General features: G+C 45.4%; 2 protein-coding genes across 14 annotated transcripts in view; one reads left to right on the forward strand and one right to left on the reverse strand.

The window, feature by feature from the left end:
* The window catches only part of SIDT1 (SID1 transmembrane family member 1), a 40,479-nt gene extending 22,518 nt beyond the window's left edge, over window positions 1-17,961 (reverse strand). For both annotated transcript variants that reach the window (XM_004938161.5, XM_004938159.5), the window contains exons 1-5: window positions 17,732-17,961; window positions 5,222-5,343; window positions 4,107-4,277; window positions 3,912-3,957; window positions 945-1,046 (exon numbers count right to left, since the gene is read on the reverse strand). In XM_004938161.5, coding sequence (XP_004938218.2) covers window positions 945-1,046; window positions 3,912-3,957; window positions 4,107-4,277; window positions 5,222-5,343; window positions 17,732-17,911 — 621 coding nt within the window. In that variant the 5' untranslated portion in view covers window positions 17,912-17,961. The remainder of the gene's footprint in view (window positions 1-944; window positions 1,047-3,911; window positions 3,958-4,106; window positions 4,278-5,221; window positions 5,344-17,731) is intronic.
* A 5,192-nt stretch (window positions 17,962-23,153) lies between these two features.
* Window positions 23,154-23,527, forward strand: part of SPICE1 (spindle and centriole associated protein 1) — a 33,667-nt gene continuing 33,293 nt past the window's right edge. For all 12 annotated transcript variants that reach the window (XR_006933919.1, XR_005862979.2, XR_003071799.3 and 9 more), the window contains exon 1: window positions 23,154-23,499. Coding sequence is in view for 7 of the 12 variants with exons in the window: in XM_416545.8 (XP_416545.7) it covers window positions 23,221-23,499 (279 nt within the window). In the remaining 5 variants the exon portion in view is untranslated. The remainder of the gene's footprint in view (window positions 23,500-23,527) is intronic.

Genomic DNA, 23,527 nt, shown 5'->3' on the forward strand with positions numbered 1-23,527 from the left:
TAAGGGTCAAACTAAGCATCAAGATAGGCACACAGGTGGATATGAGGTGCCATTCCCACAGAGCAATTCATTAACTCAGCTGTACACTTTTGTGCATTGCATGCTCTGTGGTCTGCACCATATGCAGAGTGCTTGTTCTCACTTCACTCTTTTCCACTATAGTTCTTAGTTCTGTACCAGCCAGACTAAGAAAGTCACCTGCTACTGTCTCCTCCTCTGCCCATTTACCACTAAAGTACAGAAAAATACAGCAGGAGTTGATGTTACCCATTTATCTCCTAACCACAGGTTTTAAAGGCAAATGCTGGGACAACAAAGCTAGTAGCCAGGGCACTTTGCACTTGTCACTGTTTTGCCCTTCCCTACATCATTCAGGGAGACAGAAAGTGAGGAGAAATGAGGGGGCTACTTCTCAGCTGTGAGTACAGTCAACTTCCCAGCTGTTACCCCCTTCCCAAAAAAAGAGAACGAATAATTGTGAGAGAGAAGACGACGACTGAAATGGAAAGGAGGAGAGACCTCATGGCTAGAAGTCAGTTCTCTATGCTGTCTTGAGCAGGAAGATAATCAAGGGAACAGCACTGCCCTCCTCCTCTGCTGCCAGCATCCCACCCAATGTCACCCCACAGAGAAACAGACGTGTGTCACGAGGTAGCAGGCTGTTAAACCTCGTGAAGGGAGCATGGTAACAAATGTCCTATGGACAGGCTGCAGAGGAACAGCTTGTTCACTTATTTGCAATACAAATTTCAGGATGAGCTGCTAGAACTATCTGTCCTTGCCTCCTTCCCACAGGATTTTCTCTCCTCCTTCAGAAACCATGATCACCACAGAAGGGTGAAGCCTTCCATAGGGTTTTTCCTCTCTGATGGGGTACAGAACTTTTCACTGAGGGAAATGGAGCTCAGCAGACAGCTCTTCGCCTTTCCCCTCCTCAGACTTACCACAATATCCTGGACGGAGACAACCGAACATGGGTAGACTGCATCAGACACCACTTTAATGATGACTGAATCAACATCTTGAGGAAACTTGTACAGAAAATACTGAGGAGGAAACAGAGTACTGAGAGTTACAGTCCAGAAATCACCCCTGCCAGTAGCTTCAAAGCCTCCCTAAGGCACCTTCATGGGTACATCTCAGCTTTGGATTGGAGGTAGCAGGCTTGAACAAAAAATGCAGATTTCAAATATTTGCACCTTACACTACAGAAGAGCAGATTAAACAGATACAGATAATTCTTACCACCCTTTAGAGCACACTATTAATCACAGACATCTCCAACATGCAAGATGCAGCATAGCCTCTAGACCCCTTAAGCTTTTTTCTGTCTGATCAAGTTAAAGCAACTTCATTTTCATTTTTATAGCCTGTTCCGTCCTATATCACAAGGAGCAATTTCCAGATGTTTCTATACTACTGTCTGGACTTTACATACTGAGCATACCATGGAGTTCTATCTCAGATGTGTTGCCTCAAAGAGTGACAATGGAAAGTATTAAGTGAAACAGCTGAACTCAGTCAAGATTTCCATAAATAAATGCTTGATACAAGACCACAGGGCTTTGGTTTGTTTGGCTGGATGGTTTCAAGTGCAGTTGGGGAGGCAACGGAAGAGTTCTCCACTCACTTCAGCTTGGAAAATAATTCAGCTATAGCTCTGAAAAAAAAATTCAAGAGAGAATAACATCTGCTAATATTCTGACTTTCCCTTCAGTAGGGAATGCATGCTTCCATGCTTTGAGCAGGTCCACGGATCAGGAGATGCCCTTCCCTTCCCAGTCCCTTAGGAGGGCAGGCCACCTTCCCAAACCTAACTGTCCCACTCAGGGGACTGAACACATGAGAAACCACAGAAATGAAGGCAGGGGCCTTTTCAAAATTGGACAAAAAAACATCCCAGGGAACATGGCTATTTGCATATTGACCCAATAAAATACAATAACCAGCTGCTGGAGAATCAGAGTTTCAGTGCTCACATCAGTGGGCAGGCTTGCTGCAAGGGCTCCTACCATCTTGCCCCAAGTCAAGAACCCAAGAGCTCAGCCTCACAGGCATGGCTACCACAAAGGCCTGATGGGGACCAACTCATTGTATCTCATGGAGCATGCAAGGCAGATAACTGTCACCAACCACCTTCCCACTCTTCCTTATGGTCACTTGCAGCTGCAAGATCTGTTGCTTCTGCAGCCAAGGCATGCACAACCTATGGGGAACAGAGCTACTACGGCCAGGTGGCTCCTGCCACGTAACAGAGACATTGCCACTTGGCAAAGACCCTTTATGTAACAAAACTAGATTACATAAAGCAGAATTTCCCTGCTCCCTTCCCAGGAAGTAGATCCCTAGACTGCAAGGACAGTGATAAGTCAGAAATCACTCAGGCTTTCCCAAGTTTATCCATTTCTACTAAAGCATTTATTCCCATCACCCTACTCCAAGCACTGCTAAAGGAGCACTGGCACTGAGATCACAAGTCCTCACAAAATGAAATATGACTCCTTGAGCAGACAACAGCTTACCTTTGTGAAGCAACTATTCTGGCAGTTTGAGCTCCCTGGTGACTGGAGCATGCTACTGTTAGAAAGCTTTAGACACTGGAGGAATCAGTCATGAGGACCTCTGTCTTTTTAAACCATGGGTACAGAATTTGTACCAGGGTACAGAATTTCCATAGTAGGTACTGAGACCTATAGCTCTCACCTGCATGGATGGGTGGTATAAACGCATCCAGACATTTACAAACTTACCTAATTTCCCTTCTCACCCTTAGGCATGCACTAGGCTCCAAGTAACAACTCCTTTGATTGTTAAGCTTGCCTTTTTTCCAGTTTTAGGGATATTCCAACATTTATCTACATTTTGAATGGTCCTTCATTTCAGATTGCTTAATACTTTGATTTACAACAAATAACAGCATTATATCAATTAAGAATCACTTATCTTGCACTCTGGCCTTAATTAAAAGTCACCAATCTCATATTATTAAGCATGACAAATAAAAGACTCAAGTCACAATGTTAAATCTCTGTTTAGATCTTCAATACTTGGCATTCAAGTTACAAAATCCTAATTAAAAGAGATTTTATAAAAGAACCAGTAATCTCTAAGTCTCTATAGTATAAAATGCTGTATTCACATGTCACACAATATAAGACATTTGAGAACAGATTAACTGGGATGCTTGATAATAGGAGACAAAAAAAAAAAAACGTGGCATTACTAACAGTGATTGCAACAGCAAAAATGGAGTACCAGATAGTCTGGGTAAATTACATACTCTCCCATCTCCACAACCTCCTGTATAACCATAGCTACTGTCAACAGCATTCTCATTCAAGGGAGGACATGTAGTTTCTGCAGGGCACTGAACGAGGTTGTTCAGCTGGATGTGCTGTAAACGTGAGCACTCTCTACTGAGCTAATAACCAGATTAATCAGCCTTTCATTTACCATTCTGACTTGCTACCCTGAATAAGAAGTAGTACTTTGAGCTCCACTGTACCTTCACAGCTCATTTATTTGGTCTTTTCTGATGAGGGATTGCATCTTGACAAGTCATGCCAGAGCAACTGAACCACTGCTGACTGGAACTAAACACCAGTGCACACTATCTCACTTCCCAAGAAAGCACAGTAGCCTTACGGTCTCTGGAATTCCCTGAACTACAGATACCATTCATTTGCTCTGGTCATAGTTTTTAGTGCACTTAATGGTTTTGCAAGAGGACCCAAACACACTGCTACCTCTTCACCACGTCCACAGAAATAGTTCAATATGAAGGAAACTCCCCTGCATCCTACGAAGGAAACAACCTAGTCTGATAAGGCTTTCATCATCTCTAACAAAGGATGATGTGAATCATTTAGATATGGAAAGACATGCAAGAAACACTAAGCAAGACTCCTTACCTGAGGCTGGGAAGGGCTGGCAGTGAAGTTAAAGGGCTTGTTGGTCCTAAAAAAAGAAATGCCAGCATACTTTCAGAGCTGGAATATACTCAAAGTACCTTTAGATTAAGGAAGGGAAGGCTAGGTAGAGGGACCGAATCCCTGTATGACAGATACATGAAGCAATTACATTTGCATTCACACATCCCAGCTTACTCGAGTTGGAAGCTCTCAAGCCTGGTCACTAGCAGTTCATATGCAATGTTAAATGGTGCCATAGAAGCGACATCCACAAATATGATCTGGTCAGACGGTCCTGTCTCAGGTGCTGGCTCAGATGGACAGAGAGTACGACTCACTTCTTGGTAATTGTAGGTCCTCTGATACCTGTAACAGCCACGAGAAGGAGGGAAGGATGGAAAGGGAGAGTCAACAGTTAAAACATTGCTTTACAGTACTGCAAATGATAGATTTTTCCCTGCTTGCATAAATTAAATATGGGTCTTGGCCTTCCAGCTTATTCTATCTTTTATTCAGAGTTCAAACTCCACCTCTGTTGCCTTTTGTGGTCTGCACATAGGACAGGCCACTCTCAGCAACTCACTTTCTTCAAGACTGCCTGTGCCATCTGCTGATTTAGCATTTCTGCCACTTTCTGGGTTCACAAAGAACAGCCCAAGAGAGATGTTGCTGTAACTATTCCTTGTATCAGACGAGACACTGCAGAATTCCTGCTACCTAGTGCCTATATTTCAGTTACAGGCTGAAGCTTTGCATCTCATATAGTCTAAGGTGCCCTCAAGAGTTTCAGTACTTGCAGCCCCACTAGCACTGAGGTTGCTGAGGCAACACAAAAGGATCACAAAAACAAAGAAAACACCCCCAAAACAAACCACCACCCTCAGACTCAACTGTGCCTAACATGAAAAACAGAGAAGAGATCATACTTCCCAAACACACTGCAACCCAGCAGTTAGGGGGCTCTGAGAGATTTTTTTCAAGGCCTGGTCCAAACTAAAGAGTAAGAACTACCTGCACCCATCATAAGCAACTGTGGAAATGACAACAATGGCATTTGTAAACTCTTCTGATCAGTGGCATAGGCAGATCCACAGCAGACATGCCCCTGGTACTCTCCACGTGGCTGAGAAACCAAGCAGACTGCCAAATTTGAGGTTACATACCAAATTTCTATGTTCAACTGACAGTGATCAAGCACGGTTTGCAACCAAGCTACCCACACACGCAACAAGAGCTAGTACCAAAAGGAGGCTGATGCTGGATATAAATGGTAGACCAACACATTACAAGGAAGAGATCCTAGTACTCACAGTCCTCGAAAAATTAGTGGGACCTGCCATGACAATACTCCCTTCTGCTGACGTACTACAAACAGGACAGGGTACTGGAGATTCTCCGAACTGCTGTTCACATAGACACGCACTGCATCTACCTGTGGAAAGAGAGAGTACAGGTAGGTATTAGCAGATACAAAAAAAAAAGACAGCTCCAAACCTAGGTGAGAAGAGTCCACCCCTTTTTCAGGGTGACCTAGATACTGGCAACATCCACAGGGGAATAAGCAGTTTGCTACTGCCCCAGTTACTCAGTTCCAAAAGTCAGTTAAGAAGCACCTCATTGCTGCTGCTCTAATCAGGGTCCTGCTGCAATCCAGAGCTGACTTTCAGATGAGACACAATGGACAAATGCAGCAAGTAAGAGGTAAAGAGGTCTACTTACCTGATCAGGATAAACCAAAATAACTTCTGTTATAAAATTAAACAAATACCCAAGGCTACAACTAGAGTTTCCTTGCTTGAACTCTTACATTCCCAACCTCAATCAACACTACTGGGGAAGTCACAAAGATGACTTAAGAACAAATTAAAAATCAATGATGAAAAGGCAGGTTAGCAGTTACCACCTCATATTACTATAAACAACAGTGAGATGACACATTACCCACATTTACATCACTTAATAGAATAGGAGTAAGTGCCTTCAGCAAGTCAAGAAAAGCTGCCTGGGTTTCTGAGCAAGATTTCTGGCATGGCCTACTGCAGCAGCAACTGACATGTTGCATTCCATTGTTTAGCAGCCACATGGCTACAGATATGGGACAGCAGTGGAAAAGGCAGTCTTCACTTTACTAATTGCTTTGAGAAGTAAGCAAGCAGGTCTGCATAGTCATGTCTCCATTTTTATTTCAAAGGAACATCTTGTTCAGCTCCCTCTCCAGTGCTGCATACATTGGCCATGAAAACAAGGTATGAACTTGCATAGTTCATCAGAAGACACAGTACATCTTGATTAGAAGTTATCAATTGGTAAAAAGCGTATCAGGTAGATAACATCCACACATTTTAAACCCACCACAATGCGTCTAGTGACAACGTTTCAACTTATCTGATGAATCCTTCACTTGACAACTTTCTATTCTCTGTGTATGGGGAAATGCCACCTTCTGAAATAAGCAGAGCTGGCTGGGCACCAGAAGGGCAGCTATGCTTACAATGAGAATGCTAGAAATAAGGTTCAGCATAAGGGTTTTGCATATACGCTCAAGTGTAAAGAAAGAAAATTTCCTATTTTTTCCTGTTTAGTGATTCTAAGATCGTGTGGGAGTTTTGTTTACTGGAACAAAACACTTCCTGCTTGAAAGCCATAATCATTATCAACTTCCCTGCCATCATCACCATACTTCAGCATCTATAGCAACCAACTCCTAAAAAATAAAACATCATAAATCTTTTAATTAAAAAGCTTCTGAGATTGAAGGATGTTGGACCCAAGTGCAGTCTGCAGTGCATGTGTATCTCCACCAGATACTTGCCTGTGGTGCTCCACATCAGATGTGGGGAACACTCTCTGCTTCACAGACAATCCAAGTATCACTTGGGCAGGCAAGAGTGACCAGAACCTACCCCTTTTACCTAGCTCATCTCTCATTTCAGACAGCCTAGAAATAAGGTTCGTTTTCACAGCTATAAATTACTACAAATTAACTGTGGTTGAAAGGGATCACGTAGTCCAACCTCTCAGCTCAAGTAGGCTTAGCTGGAGCTGGCTGCTCAGGACTCAGTGAGTTCTGGATATCTCCACATATGGAGACTCCACAAAGTCCCAGGCAACCTGCTTGTGTCTCTGACAATCCCCATTATAAAATAAGTAAATCCATACCTTTCCTGTACTATGGAGACTAGACCTGGACACAGTACTCCAGATGTGAAAGCTCTGCAGCTTTCTAACTGCCAAAGGTTGCTCTGTAGAGCATACTCTCTAATTAGAAGATGGAATCAAATCTATAAGAGGTTCCTGGAAAAGCCCAACAGTAAAGCTTCTTATACAGTGACTTAATAGCCCTCCAATCACTTCTACCCTGACAGCTCCCTGCTAACCTCAACATCTATTACTGAGTCTAAGCATTTTAGTTTCCTGGGAAAAGAAAGCTAATTAAGACCATAGCTACAGGTGTAAAAATATTTCAAACTGGGTCCACATTGTAGTTCAAGCCTCTGATCCTCCTTGCGGGGCAACTTGAATGTCCCTGGGCATGAGTTCCTGCCCTTATATGCCCAGGGTTACACACTGCCTTCTCTTTGCTGTCAACACAGATTTCTCCCCTTACTCTGTAAGTGAATGCACTAAGCACAGTCTTTTTTTCGGGTCTCATGGCACTTCCAGGTTAGACGTCCTATTAGTCTGAAGAGAGAGAATTCAGACCTGAATCCAAGATGTTCACTTAGCTAACAATAAGATTAATCCATTCTGTTAAGCACAGCCCTGCTGTTTTAGCAACAGCCATCCCAGATGCCTGCGCTGCCTTCTCAGGCTACCAAAGACTTTTCCAAGTTTTATCTTTCACCAACATCCAACTTCTGAAAGGCTTCTGATATTGCAATGGCATGCTATATGCCCACAGCAGAAATCACTCCCATTTTGATGATGCAGAGATTCAAGTGTGCAAAAAGAGGCAGAGGGCCATAGGCAACGTGTTCAGAGCTGAGTTTTGTATGAACATCTGAGATATTCAAAGCCTAAGGCCTGCTCACTGTACAGTTTCTCCTGTATGACATTCAAAAGCATGAGGCCAAGAGAGACTGGGCTATAAACCTGCACCTCACAGCTCAGTCAATCTCCAGCTGCAAGACCAAACAGTCAAGAAGCTGCCTCAGCTGCAAGTGCTTAGTGGTGCATTTGCCTTTCCACTCCAAGTTGCATCCCTTTGATCCTTTCCAGAAGTTGTCCAACCATTCTTCTCCCCACATGGGGGACCTGGAGCTCTCTGCTGGTCAGCACTCGAGCATCCCTCTCTCCTGTTTTGATGCTCTGCTGATATTTCACCTTGAGTAAAACCAAGCCTACCCAGCCTCTTTTTTCAAATGCTGGCAGTTATCAAATTTTCAGTCCTTGCAACCAGACCTTGAAGCAATTTTGTTTACATTTACAGTTACATGAATTACTGATCTGAAGATTTTTATTTATTATTATTATTATTATTTTTTTTTTTTTTTACAAAATTAGTGGAGCTGATCTCCCACAGATGATACTAGAGCTTTGGTGATTGGCACTTTGAGGAGAAGAAAGAAGGTCAGTTTCCTCTGCAGAGATCCAGCAGTTAGACCTATCATTGGGTTTCACTCTCTCCATGTAACTAAGCCAAGCATACACCATCTAAAACATTTATTCAGTTTTGCTCCTATTTCCATTTCCTTGTATTTTTGCTAGCACTACACCAGTGAGAAACAGGATTGCCAGGAGACAAGATTCTCAGGACTCAATGTTCTTTAAAATCTAAACATTTAATCTCAGTTCTTACTCATGTGAAAACCGGTATATGCTATATAACACAGTTTCTGACCCCAGGCCACAGCTCTGCTCTCCCACTAGTAAGTCTGAGGGATAAAGCAGCAGCCCCAGCAGCACAAAGCCTGACATAACACCTACTCATCCAAAATGATGCAATACAACAGGTGGGATGTGCAGGTTTGGCCCACAGGTATAATAAGGTCCCAGTTAATGATTCCCTTGAGTTCCTCCCCATCACTCAAATCTGAGCTTGGGGATACCAAAGCAAAGGAGCTCAGCAGAATTTAGGTACAATTATGAGGAAGCTTGGGAAAGTGGAGGAAGAATCAGTATTAAACTTCGATATTATGGCTTCTTTCATTTGCTATCAGGCACTCTCTGAGTCTGTGCTACAGAATGTAAAGAACCCTAACTAGCATCTTGAAGGAAGACATTTTGCTTGGCAGGTGAACTGTCTAACAAAAGCATCACAAGAGACAGGGATAACAATGTAATACTTATGAACTGACATTTGCATATTCAGGTCTTGTGCCCATTAACTTATCTTAAACATTTAATCCATATTTTGCTCCTGGCTTCTATTGTCTGAATATAGATGGTAAATGCATTTTCGTGCAACACATTTAAGAACCTTACCACTGAGCCAGTGCTAGCAATCACATCTCTCCCTCTGAAAGTCAACAGTTGGCCTTTGCCTCAAGGGTATTATCTCCAGAAAGCCATTTTAGAAGGGTGGGGAAAAAAGGCAGGAAGGAAGGGAAAACAAAGTGATGTACTGAGTTCAAATATTATCCTCCTTCTATACCTCTCCGAAGAGGATTTATTTTCAAGAATTAGCAGCTCTGACACAAGAATCGACAAGAATCACTGCTTCTATTACATGCATCCTTCTCTCAGAACAGAGAAATAAGATCCTAACTATGTACATCAAAACAAGGAGAAATCCAGACAGAAAGCAGAACTTTTGCCTCTCAGTAATAATACCCCATAGCAGAACAAAAGACTGTAAGATTCCTCTGCATCCATCCCTGCTTACTTAGCACTGGCAAGATGAAGCTTTACATAGGCTGCCATAGAATCATAGAATGGCTTGGATTGGAAGGGACCTTAAAGCCTGACCCTGCCACTAGCAGAGTTTTCACCCATTAGATCAGGCTGCCCAGGGCCCCATTCAAATCAGCCTTGAGTACTGGGCCCAGTTCCAGTGCCTCACCATCCTTTGAGTAAAAAATTTCCTTGTAATATATAATCTCAATTTCCCCTATTTTAGTCTAAAGCCATTCCCCCCTGTCCTATCACTATCAGACCACGTAAAAAGTTGGTCCTCCTTCTGTTTATAAGCTCCCTTCAAGTACTAAGAGGCCACAACGAGGTCTCCTCAGAGCCTTCTCTCCTCCAAGCTTAACAAGTCCATCTGTCCTGCATCACCATCGCTTCTGAAGGACTTGGCTTGGGACCAGCTTCTAGTACCACAGAAAACCAGTCACCTCTCCCTTCCCCACATACAAGTAAAGAGGCTGTCACAGTATACCCATTCATACCCATTTACCCAGGTAAAAATCCATGCCTCCTAGATGGCATTAACCAGATGCCTGAAGTTGGTTCAAGGTGGAACAGGCCACGCTGGATCTTGGGAAACAACTTCACACAGCAAATCTCCCTTGGAAGGCCAGGCTCTGCACTAACGCCTCAGCAACAGCCAAAGTGCTGTCCTTTGCACTGCAGGCTTCTCTCCATGCATCCCTTCTCATTGCTGAGCCCCTGTCATGCACATCAGCTAACCAGACTGGTGAATGGAGAAGTTCTGTTTCTCAGATGACTGAACATAAACTTTTTTTTTCCTATTCCCCCCCACCCCCCCATCATGTTTCAAGGTGGACAGAGCAGTTGGCTGAGTAGAGAGCAAGTTCTCAGCACTACATTAAAATGTGTTAGACCAGGAAAGACAAATATTTGCGCTTTGGCTCTATCACCTTGGAGATAGGGGGAGAAAAAATAAAAGGGAGAAGAAAAAAAGAAAAAAAAAAACCCCACACATCTGAATTCCTTTCTCTAGATGGGAACAGGCAGAAGGAGCTGGTTCCAAACTCTCACAGCTGAGCAGGACCAACATGGCTGCAAACATTAAGCAAAATAAACTGAGCTCTTGTTGACATGAGAGAGTCCTTGGATTGATTATTAAGCCTGCATTTCCCACAGAGATTACACATCAGCTTAAGACTGCATGGCTGTGAATTTATGGGCAGGCAGGAGGCTGCAACAACAGTTTCTGCTGCAAGCAAAGGTTTTTGAGAACACCAGATTCCTTCCCACCACCTCACGCTAAGCAACACTCCTGGATCGTGCCTGGGCTTTGCCACATTCCTCATGGCACCCGCACACAAACTGCTCCATGCAGCACCTTTGGGAATTCTCTGACCACATTGCACCAGCACCTGACTGTGGGCCTGGTAAGGCACTGAGCCAAACCAGTGGGCAGGGAACACGGATGGCAAGCAAACACAGGCTGCTGGTTACAGAGGGAGGTCTCGGGGCAGGATACATACACAGAAGGCTCTGAACTGCTGCATTCTGCTGGCACACAAGGAAGCAGTGCTCTGTTTTTTAAACACAGATCGTGAAATTGAGTAGGGTTTAGCCAGGAATGCTAGAAGACTGAGGTGGTGAATGAAGCAAGTACCCATCAGCATCCAAACTGCCTGCTCTTCCCATAGCCAGCCCAACAGGGGGGAAGCAGAGACCCTGATGGAAAGTAACTACAGGTGTGACTGCAGATCCAGAACCTCCTTCCTGCTCTCTTGCAAGATCTGAGCATTACTACTCCCGAAAGCAAAAACACCTAGAGCTCAGAGATGACTCTGGATATTTCATATCATAGTCATATTCACGTAATTGTTCCAGGATGAATACTTTAATTTGGAAGTTCTACTTGGTGTAAATATGCTCAGTGCACATTTATGGTCTGACACAGATATTCTCATGAGTTCGCTTGTTTGCAAAACTATCTATGAGCATAGATGGAAAGAAGACAAATAGTAAACATGCTAATATTTGTATTTCCCTTTTTTTAAATTATATTCTCAAACCAATGTTACTAGGGAAACTCTAGGACAAGCAGAAAAAAAACCAACAACTAGCAGTTGCCACGCTGTGTGAAATAGCTGCCTACTTCTGATCACCCTCAGATTTCAGGGAGGCATTTAAGAGAAAGAAAGAAATCCTTCTTTGAACACTGGTTATGGAGCAAACTATTCTCTAACAAACAGCATCTTCCCAACCCACAGAAGCTGGAACTCTGGGCTAGAACAACCCTTTAAACAAAGGGGGTTTATAACCTTTCTGAATTTGCCCCCAGCATAAACTCACAGTGTTAACTCTGGAGATTACCATCACAATACAAACATCTTGTACTGATCCTAAATTCTCTACCTCAGTCACACTGATATGGATTATATCTCCTCCATGTTTCCTTCTTATTTAACCATTGGTACGCTTGTTCTAAACCTCACCGGAATAGCATATTTCTGCATCCAAACAAAAACCATCAGCATAGATAGAGCTAACAGGGCTGTTTCTGAAATCCTCCGTGCTTCTATAAGAGCACACAGCAGGAAATAATGATCACTTATGCAAGCATGATGAACTGTATCCTCCAACTGAGCAGATGGCACACCCTTGCAATACAGCTTTTACAGACTGCACTTTCATTCCCTGAATATCCCCTGAAATAGCAGATGAGGGCTGCATGGGAAAAGAAATACCTTCCTACCCAACAACTTCTGCACAAGTTATCTAAGGACATTTCAGCCTTCACTTACAGAGCAAATGTTTGTGTTATAAATCGTTACACTGCTCTTGGAAGGAATTCAAACCAGGAGAGGAGTTTTGATAAAGTTACTCTTTTTCAGAGCTTTTTTTTTGGTGTTGTTTTTTAAATCTAAACACCAGGGAGATGGAGATGAGAAAACACAGCCCTCTTTGATTTCAAATAACAGAACAGCCCTACCAAAGAAAAAAGTAAAAGATCATTTGGAGACTGAAAGACTTGAGTCATCCCATTTTTGCCAGAGCTAGAGCCTTAAAGACCAGGTTTTCTGCTGCAGACAACAGTCAAGCTTGCATTTTCAGCAGATCCCTGCATCATTTCTCCCAGTTTACTTTTGCTGATTTTTGTAAGCAAGAGCTTTTGGCATGACTCCATACAGCAAGAGACCCCAGTGGAAAGTAATCCCTGTCCTGGGGTGGGACAGAGATTGTTTGTTTTCTTTCATGAAAACAAATTACGCAGGCAAAAATTCTTCCAAAGGGATTCTGTCAAACCTCGCTAGGTTTCAGACACCACAGATTATAACTTTCTTTGATTTTCCTGGTTTTAGGTGCCTTGTTTATGCCTTACAAGGCATTTAATTTAACATTAGGGTCCAAAAAATGGTGAGCTGAGGTTCTTCCAGTGCCCTATCTACAGTGAACATGGTAGATGCAGCAACCAAAATGGAACAGTGTTCCTATCTTGGATGCCCTGCAAAAACAGGAGCTCTGCTGGCCTTCAGAGATCTCCTTCTCACTCAAAAGCTTGCAGTCTTCCCAACTTATTTGATTTTTACCTGCATCCTCATGAGCTTCCACTCAGCATTAGGGAAAAGACAGAACCTAACCTATTCCCCTCCCTATAGCCCAGGTTCAACGGTCTCCAAACAGGAAACTAAAGTTTTACTGCATGCATAGTAGAGCTGTGGGTTGAAACTTGGGCTGTAGCCAAGACTAACATCACAGAGAAGACAAGCAGGAGAGCAAGAGAATACTTCAAGTAGTTTGGTTCCAGCCCAAATAGTCCTACGCATGCACCCTAAAAGCAGCTCAGAAGTTGCACTAGGATTCTACCAGAAGGCCACAGAACTTAAGGCATCTATTTGAAAGAATTCTGTCATTCTTGCTGGTGTTACTTCCCATTTTGTCTTGGGTTGGTCAACTTTTTCCTCATCTGCAGTCATGAAAGATGTTAGCAAGTCTCATGATTGTTAGCAATGATGTCTCGCATGATTGTTAGCAAGTCTCACAGCAACACACAGCCCCTCTCCCTCATTCACTGAGTTTTTACTCAGCACCCCTGAGACAGACTCCACATACAGGTATCATTCCAGGGCTGCACATCCTCACACGGCACAACTGTTAAGCAGAGAAGCAACAGCTGAGCTTGCTGCCAACAGCAGCTTATAGCAAGGCTGGGCCATATGGGAACCAAGGCTAGGGCTCTGTTCCTACTTCTGGCAAGGGAGGAGTAGGAAGAAAATATCACCCACTCATTCCCTTAGAATAGGTACAGCTATCTATTCTATCCCTACAGCTCAGCTTTTGGGCTCATCACAGCCAAGATGCAACGCATGAACATCCATGTGCTCTGTCTAGATTGCAGCAGTTTTGCCTTAAAAAGAAAAACTGGAAACTTGTTCTCTCAAGAGATTCTTGGTTTTCTAAATAAAGGTATTCACCAAAAGATGCACTCAGCTGATTGGCCAGTTAGGAAACTGCACTGTCTCTAACAGCCTTCTTCCTCAAGATGCTCCCCTACATCACTTTAGATCTGGTACAGAAGTTACCCATACCTGCAATAAGAGTGCCATTTGTGTTTCCAGCAAGTTATCCAGCAGTAACTGTCAGAGCTTACAGCAGTGGAGGGAACAGCTCACCTTGAATTCTCTCAGTACTCCAACCCTTTTTTGAGTTTTTGGAAGCCCTTGTATTATTGCAGTTGTAGAACTAAGCAGGTCTTCTCACTTGTCACATAAATCCTTCTCTAGTCAACAGCAAATCCAGCAGAAAATCTCTGCAGCTCTTTTTCAGCTTTCTAGGCACACACACTGCACAGGTAGCTTCAGCATATCAATCCTCATCTCTCTCAAGAAGGGACATGTTGAATACGTGGAATTTGAGATGCTCCTGAGCGTACGCTTTCATTTTTTCCCCTATCTTGGATGTCTCCAGTTTAAGCAACCCTAAGATAAATGCACTTGCCCAACTAGTTGTCCACTACTATAGCGTCTTTCCTGTTAGAGCATGGATGCATAGCGGCAGGAACAACAGCTGGTTTTATTATTATTATTACACTTGCAGTTAAACATTAAATGAACAGCTATGCAGAGGAGAAATTTTCAAAGTGCAGCTAGGAGAAAGAAAAGAGAACTAGAAAAGCAATTAAAAGACCCCATAATCAATGAAGACTTTCCATCAGGGCAGAGTGAGGAAGGACATATCCCTGTTCACAGGCCAGTGCTAGGAATCTCTTGCAGCAGAGTTGGCTGTGCTCCTCCTCTTTCAGCACAGCCTTACTCATACAGCTCCACTTCAGAAATTAAGGCCTAAACCGTAGCTGCCAAATACAGAAAAGCTTGACAGCTCTCCTAACTCTAGTCACAAGGTAAAGTATACCTGCACAGAACCTAGGAGGTTCTGACAATTCATACATGCATAAGTTTCATCAAAGCGACAAGGTCAGCATATAAATACCCTGGTTCTCATTTTTTTTACACTCAGAGAAGGAGACACACAGAAGGAAAGTAACCTGCCTGCCTCAAAGCAACCCTTCTCTGGAGCCCTGAGTGGCACATTACTCACAAGGAGTCCTATACAAAGTGAACAATCTGAGAGGATTTACTTTCCACCTTCCCTAGTGCGCTATACCTGCATCCCAGGAATAAGGAGGGCCACATGGATAAGGAACAACCTTTGAGATCAGGCAAGCACAACTTCTCAGAAAGTGACAGGTCCCTGAAGCACCAAAATAGGAGTGGTCTTGTTTCCTCCTTTCACCCACCCATTGTTCAAGCCTTGCTCTACCCAGCTGTATTTTCAGACATGCCTTGGCAGCTACAGCACATGAGCAGAGCATTTGGAACGGACTGATGGGACATAAACCAGCCCTCATGCATTGTCCTTGGCTCAAAGTTGTCCCCTGCCTTGAAGGCCTGCCCTCACAAGAGAGAGCAGCAGAGGGGAACAGCAGAACCCACAGCATCAGCAAAACAAATCCCCATTTCAAAGCCAGGTCTGTCTTTGCTTCAGAGGGAAAGCAATTAAACTCAGGCACTGCAGCCCTTATACATGAAACAACACTCTTTTTATTCAATTAAATTTCCTGTAACTGAGGTTAATGTTCCACGCGGTATCTGCCTCAAGGTATAAGAAGCTTCTGGATGAATTGCCATCAGCAGAGGGACAGGAGGAGCCTGAAAGTATCAGGAAGAGCAGAGGCCTTGCCAAGTGGCAGGCAGCTGGCTAACAATGCCTCTACTTGCTGACAGTTGGAGGCTAAAGACTGCGGTGGAAGGCAAGGACCACTACACTGAGTTTTTGTAGGACTCGTTCCTTCTGGAGGCTGACAATTACTGAGTGGGCAGCATGGCCCTAAGTACCTTCACAACTCTTGCATAAGAAAGCCTGCCCACAAGAGCATAATTCCTGATTAAAGTAAGGATTTCCACCATTCAGCTTCCAAACTTGGAGCAATCACCACCAGCGAGATGCAGGAGCCCCAGGAGAGACCTGCCTCCAGCTCTGAACAGGTCAGATTTGCCTCACATCGGTTCAGGGCCATGGCTGCACACCTGCTGCTAGCTAACCTGATTAAGCCAGGCACCTTCCTGCAGGCTTCTGCTGGTTCAGCTCAGGAGCAGTGTTTGCAGGGCTTCTCACTAAGCCACTTTCAGGCAACCCTTAGCAGAAAGCCTCCTGGGGCAGCTGACTGTTAAGTGGTTCTTTCTCTCAAAATAGCAGGAACTGCTGCATGGTCCTCTTCAAACATGTCCACAGCAGTGTTTGGGCAGTTCTGCATTAAAGAAAACATCAGGCCTCAAGTCTGATGCTTCCTTTCTTAGATACGCTCTTGACCAACTCAGCATACAGGAAGATGGAGATTTAGTGCCCTGAAGTTTCCACTTAAATGGGGCAATGGTTGTTGTATGCTGTCCCTGCTAATAAGCCCCAGACACTATTTGGTCTGCTAACAGGCCTTAGCAGTAGTACCTGTAATACTAGAAAACACTAACATAGTTCACACCATAAGCTTCTACAGAAGGGCTCATGCTCAAAGCCTGCATTTGGCCTCCTGTGTCCAGTGGTGAGACCCAATAGTTAGGTAAAGCAGGGCTGGGTCTCTTGCATCAGTCCTGAAACAAAACTCCTGCTCCATAAATACCAGGTGCATTTTATTACACAGTAACACAGAGAGGACAGGTCTTTAAATGGATCTATGGTCTTGCAGAGTAAAGCAAAGCCTCATCAGGAGCACACACCCCTCCCCCCAAACCCTTTTCCCCTCCTTATGCTCTCTACCAACTCCTTTCATACTAAAATAATAATAATAATAAAAAAATCAGAAACACAGTATGGAAAGAAAGGGATGTTTTCCATTTTACCCGACAAGGGCAGGAGGGCAGGTTAATTTGTATGGTTCACTATCTTTTGGATAAAAGATCAAAGCATTTTACCCAGTCATTAGTGCCCAATCCAAACAAAAGGAGCAGAGTTTCCAAGGTACCACTTAAGTACTTAATATAAACATAAAATTAAAAATAAAAAAAAATAAAAAACCAACCCAAAAATGGAGGGGGGGGGGGGGAAGAAGTGGAGAGCTGCAACAGCTTAGCACATAGGAGCGCTGTGCTTTCTTCCCCCCACGGCAAGCAGCGGTGCTATTAGCGGTGCCTCCAGCAGCGCTGCCCCGCAGCTCCCTCCATCCCGGCTCACCTGCGCAACCCCGTCTCGCCTCCCAGGGGAGAGAGCACCCTGATCCTGCAGAAGCGCTCGAGTGTGAAAAATGGTATTTAAAAAAAAAAAAAAAAAAAAGCTTATTAAGCAACTCTACTCCCTCCCCCACCTCTCACCCCCTTTCTTTTTTTAAGCTTGTGCTCTTACCCTCCTAATTCCCACGCGGACCTTAAGCCTGCGCCCAGCCCGCTCCCTCACGGCGGCTCCCCCCGGCCCAGGGGATAGGAGCGGGCACGGGGAAGGCAGCGGGGCCGCCTCCCAGCTCCTACCTGCCCGGGCTCGCTGCTGTAGGCGAAGGCGTAGAGCCGCTCCGCGCTGATGTTCACGGCTCCCCGGTAGACGCGGCCGAAGGCTCCGGGAGCGGGGCCGCCCCCCGGGGCCGCTGCCGTTACTGCCCAGAGCAAAGCGCAGAGCAGCGCCCCGGGGGCTGCGGCCGCTCCCCCGGCCATAGCCCCGCGTGTGCCGCCGCCCGGAGCGGCTCCCGGTACGCCTCTCCCCCTCAGGGCGGGCGCCCGGGCACTTTATTTGCAGTGAGAATCACTAGCGCGGCCACACGCACCGGTGTGGGGGAGGCGGGAGGCGGCGAGGCCCGGACGGCCCCCCCGCCCGGAGGTGCCGAGCAACTTGCCCCGGGAAAGGACCCTCCGCCAACCGGCCGCCTGGAGGAGAGCTGAGAAGAGAAAGGGAGGGAAGGGAGGCAGGCGGCTAGCCCCGGGAGGAGGGTCTCCTCCGTGTGCCCGGCCCCAAATGCTGAGCCGGCCCTCGCCGGTTGTCAGGGAGCTTTTTCACCTTTGGGACGCGTGCTGTGAGTTTAGGGGCACAAGGGAACGTGGGGACAGTGCCACGGCAGTGGATGTGCGGGGCTTCAACACCCCCAGCCCACCGTGTTCTCGCCCTGCGCTCTGCCAGCTTAGAGGAGTGCTGTTGCATACTTGGAATGTGTTTTGCATAGGGCCATCCCAGACCTCTCTTCTTGGCTGCTCACGACTCCAAAGGTGTGAAAGGCTGCAGCGAAATCTCATTCCGTTAGTTCAAGAATGCCTGGTTCCGTCCTACCTTATTTAAGTAGTTCACGAAACCGCTACAAAAATCAGTGTGATACTCAGCCTTTTCAGCCAGATGGGAGTGATACTGTTAGGCCAGGGGTCTCTCTCCCCCTGCTTTCCCCTCATATGTTCTGTTGAAAACGTGTCTGAGAGATGTGTCAGACCCCAAGGTGGAGGTCTGGATGCACTTTTACGTCAAAGAGCATTACCAGAACGCAACCTGAAAGGTTCTTCAGGCTGAAGGCAAATTCGTAGAAGCCATGATTTTATAAAGCCAGCCTGCGTTCTCCGGTTATGTTGACTTTGGCCACAGAGGCTGTCCGAGTGGTGGGGTTTCTTTTCAAGACTGAGTGTCTTCCTGAGGGTTGCTCTTCGGAGCAGGAGGTTGTAAAGCTCAGCAGAACGGCTCAGCTTACATTATGCTGTTATTTTGATCTTTGGGCATTCGTGCAATCTCTGCCAAGAGCAAATAAATACAACAATTGTCAGTGATTCATTTTAATCTTGAATTGGGCTGCCATTCAAGTCACCCTGCGTTCTGTCAGAGCCCTAAGAAATAGTGGCATGAAGGTAAGTCCCCCACATGAGAGATCTGCAGGAAGATGGCCACTCCAACACCAAGAGTGCCTTTCGGCCTGCAGTGTTGTGCTGTGCAGACCAGAACCTGTGCAGTGCCACAGAGAGAGGCCTTAGAGAGCAGAAGGAGTTAAGGCAAAGCAAAAGCATGCCTCTGCCATGCCAGGATGCTCAGAGCGATGTGACAGGTGGCATGAGGCCAGTACTCTGAATGCCAAGAGAGCACTGGCACCTACTAATAATTTTGGGGTCATTTAGTGCCGTGTGTATTTCAGATCAGTAGATCAGTGGGGAATGAGTGTATTGTCCTCTATGTTGCATTGATGTTATGATAAATAAGTGGTCTCTAGAGAGTCTACACTTCCAGTGCAGAATTTCAGATTTCTTCAAGCACTTGCCCTGAACGGGTGTATGTTTTGATATCCTACAGAGGACTACACATTTCTTCCTCTTTTTGAATTTGAGAGCTGAAGATTTATTTTCAAAATATAATACTTTGCGTTTGTCTTTGTTGAATTTCATTGTGCTGTTTCAAGGATCTTGCTGTGCTCCAGCGATGTTGTAATTTTGTTCAAATCCTTACATCCAAAGTGCTTGCAGTACTGCCCTACTGCCCTACTTGACATTATTTACCGAAGTCAGTAGTGATAGGATGAGAGGTAATGGTTTTAAGTGGCACCAGGGGAGGCTCAGGTTAAATATTAGGAACAAATTCTTCTCAGAAAGGGTGGTGAGGTGTTGGAATGGGCTGCCCAGGGAGATGGGCTTCAAGCTGCGCCAGGGGAGGTTCAGGCTGGACGTTAGGAAATACTGCTTCTCTGCAAGAGTGGTCAGGCACTGGAATGGGCTGCCCAGAGAGGTGGTGAAGTCACTGACCCTGGAGGTGTTCAAGGAACGCTGGGACATTGTGTTGAGGGACATGGTTTAATGACAACTATTGGTGATGGGTAGATGGTTGGACTAGGTGATCCTGTGGGTCTTTTCCAACCTTGGTGATTCTATGACTCACCATTCCTGAAGGTGTTGAAGAAATGTGTAGATGTGGCACTGAGCGACGTGATTTACTGGGCATGGTGGGGATGGGTCTTTTCCAACCTTAATGACACTATGATTCTATGTTTAAAGTCAAGGTCGATTCCATCATCCAACTCACTAATCAAAATAATCAGTCTTAGCAGACAGATCAGATCTCCTAATTTCTTACACCTTTTTATTGTCTGGAAAATACCCGCAATTACATTTTGGGAATTGCTGTTGAATCACGCACTCCTCTCGTGTTAATTCCAATTGGAACCCCATTTGCTTTTATGAAGACGGTGTTCAATGCAATGACAAAAGCCCTACTAAAGTCCAAATGTTTCATCTATTTCTTTCAGCACTTCCTTAGTCAGTTATCTCTGCAAAGAAATAAATTAGGTTACTCTGACATGATTTGTTCTGGACAAATGTGCACTGCCTGTTTCTCATCACTTTATTGTTATTTGGTTGCTTGCCTGCTGATTACTGAACAGGTTGTTTCATTATCTTTCCAGATAACATGGAGGCTGGCTGATTAATATCTCTTCCCTCAGCCCTGTTGCTAAAGTAGCCTGTTTGCCCTTTTCATGTCCACCTGGATCTCACTCTTGAATGACAGCATGTGTTTTGGAAGAAAGAATGGGGACACATAGAGGCAAGATGCTGATCCAGATTGTGGGGCAGGATTGGTGGGAGCAGTCTTATATGTGCCACAGCACTCTGGCATCACAGGACAGGGTGGCCTGGCGATGACAGCTGGGCTCAATATAAGGAGTCCAGATTGCCTGGCAAACCATGGCAACGAGGCAGGTCTTCAGTCAGGCCAGGAGCTCCATCATGGGTGTCACACAGCTGTAGCTGGAGCGCGGGCAGTGCCCAGTACCAGAGCCATGGTGTAAGTACAGCACCCATGGGAAGGCAGAGGCCAGCCCTCTCTGAGGCCTCCCTACAGCGCTGCCTTCAGGGTCACTAGAGCAAAGCAGAGTAGCCCCAGGTTGTGCTCTCTCTACTTTGGAACCAAGCCTGGGGTGTCAGACCTCCAGGAGGGGGCATGCTCTCAGGGCCCTTTCTTCTGGAGGTGCTGCTGGGCCATGTATCTCCTCACGTGACCCTTTCTCCCAGTTTAGCAAAGCCCAGGGTTATGAGTGTCTTAGGGAGGAGGAGGAGATACCACAGTGAAGCAGAGGCTCACAAGACTGTCACTGCTGGTTGGTGTGTTTTTTGTTTCTTTGTTTGTTCTCTTTTGTTTGTTTGTTTTACCACAGCACAAAAGTAGAAAGTCTCAATGCTTTGGGAGAAAGAAAAAAACAAACAAAAAAAACAACAACACTGTAAGGAAGCAACGTTTCTCCTGGTAACCAGTGCTGCTAAACAGCCAGAATAGGGTATCTAAGGCAGGATCTCAGTTCCAAAGGAATTTCCCCAAACCATACCATTTTGGAAAGAGAAAGATTTTAAATATATAACCAACCAAACTGGTTGGAAACTTGAGGCTTTAAAATCACTGCTTTCTGCATATGTAGTCTCTGTTTCATAAGCTCCACTATGAGCAAATAAATGCTGTAGGTATTCAGCTGGCTTCTGCAGAGATAATGGATCATTTTCAGACACTGTTGTAAATGCAGTGTGAAGAAAAACAAGGAAGGGTAGGCAGACTTCTAGGACATCTGATAGAATATCACAGAGTATCGCAAGCTGGAAGGGATGTACAAGGATCTTCGAGTCCAAAGGAACAGAGACCTGTTCCCCATTCTTATATAGGTAGCTGAATGAGGAATCTCTCTGCCAGCTTATATGAGGTATTTAGCAGTTACACTTGCACGTAATTAATAATAGCAGAGAGATTTATGAGCTTTCAGAGTAGATGTTATGCTGATCTAATTGTGCTGTGATCACTTTTCTCTCTTTTCAATATTCCTTGTTCTTCCACACTTTTTTAAGCCACACTAGGACAGAATTCCAGATGAGTCTTTAATTTACGTTTTTGTGTTACAGATTTTCAGATAAACAAAGAGTAACCAATCCAGTACATTGCCTTTCACATACGCCTAGGATTAGAGGTTTATTTTATCACAGGCTGAAGTCTGATGTTCAGCTTCAGGTTGCATATGGAAATTGAATTTCAGGTGCAACCTCCTGCATAAAAAACACCTCAGGCACATTTGCAGCACTTCAGCAAAGGCAATCACTGCTAGCATTTTGTGGTCACTCTTTTTCTCCCTTGGTAATTCCCTTCTTCTTTTTCTTCTTGTGTTGCATGCCAAGCAATTCCTTTCCTCAGCACATTCAGCATTGCCATCTGCATCTTCACAGTAGGATTGGTGAAGCTGGAATTGGATCGATGAGGACTCGGCACCATCAGATCTTGGTGAAAGGGAATTTCTCTTTAATCAAGGAAGGGTTTTTGACTGAAAAGTCAAAAAGTCACTGCAAAGCTCACACTGCAACACAGAATGTTAATTCCAACCCTTCAAAATAATTTACGTCACTACCTATGTGACCCAGGGAAGCGGAAGATCACAGAATCACAGAATGTCTTAGGTTGGAAGGGGCCTTAAAGATCCTCTTGTTCCAACCCCCTGCCGTGGGGGGCATATTTGTGGGGCAGGTCTATAGGAAATGCACTGCGCTCAGTCATAAGGTAAATAGATGGGTGTTAACAGCTGGTTACTTTGTGGGAGTTGGACATTCCTTGGGTAGGGAGGTGCAGGCTTCCTTGGTGGCACGGCTAGTGAGATCTGTTCGTTAGAACACAACCTGGGGCCGCTCCTTCATGTCATGTTTCCTTCATTTAAGAGTTTGTGTGATGTTCTGCTCTTAATTGCCTCTTAATTATCTCAATTAAAATTTGAAGTACATCTGGAAACTTCCAAGTCTCTCTGACAAGGGCACCGCAAGTTGGCCTGGGGTTGTGTTTGCAGTGAAGAAAGATAATAACGGCATAAATGAGCAGGACTGGGGTGAGAGAGGGAAGAGGTGGCCCAGCCGCTCCCTCAGGGGCATCTCCTCGTGCCACGCGGCGCCCGACAGGGGCTCTCCTCATAGAAAACCCAGCGCAGAGGGAGACGGCGGCATGAGGCGCGGGTGAGCCAAGACACGAAGAAGCAGGACTGGGGGTAATGAAAACGACTTTTTCGCGGAGGTCGCCGATATTCAAAGCGCTGCCCTTAGGGAAGCCGGAGGTGGCGCGAGGCGGGGCCAGCCGCCGCCACGTTCCACCCCTCGGGGCGCGGCGAACAGATCCGTCCCCGTGGCAACGGAGAGAGTATGTGCGCGCGCGGCCCGCTCAAGCCGCCGGCGGGGCGGCCATGTCGTTGCTGAGCGGGCCCCGGCCGCGGCTCCGCGGCGCTGCCAGGAAGGGACCGAGGAAGGCTACGGCGGCCAAGCGGGATTGGGACGTAAGTGCTGTCACTATGGCGGGGGCGG

Source organism: Gallus gallus, chromosome 1 (assembly GCF_016699485.2).
Source record: "Gallus gallus isolate bGalGal1 chromosome 1, bGalGal1.mat.broiler.GRCg7b, whole genome shotgun sequence".
Lineage (NCBI taxonomy): Eukaryota > Metazoa > Chordata > Aves > Galliformes > Phasianidae > Gallus > Gallus gallus.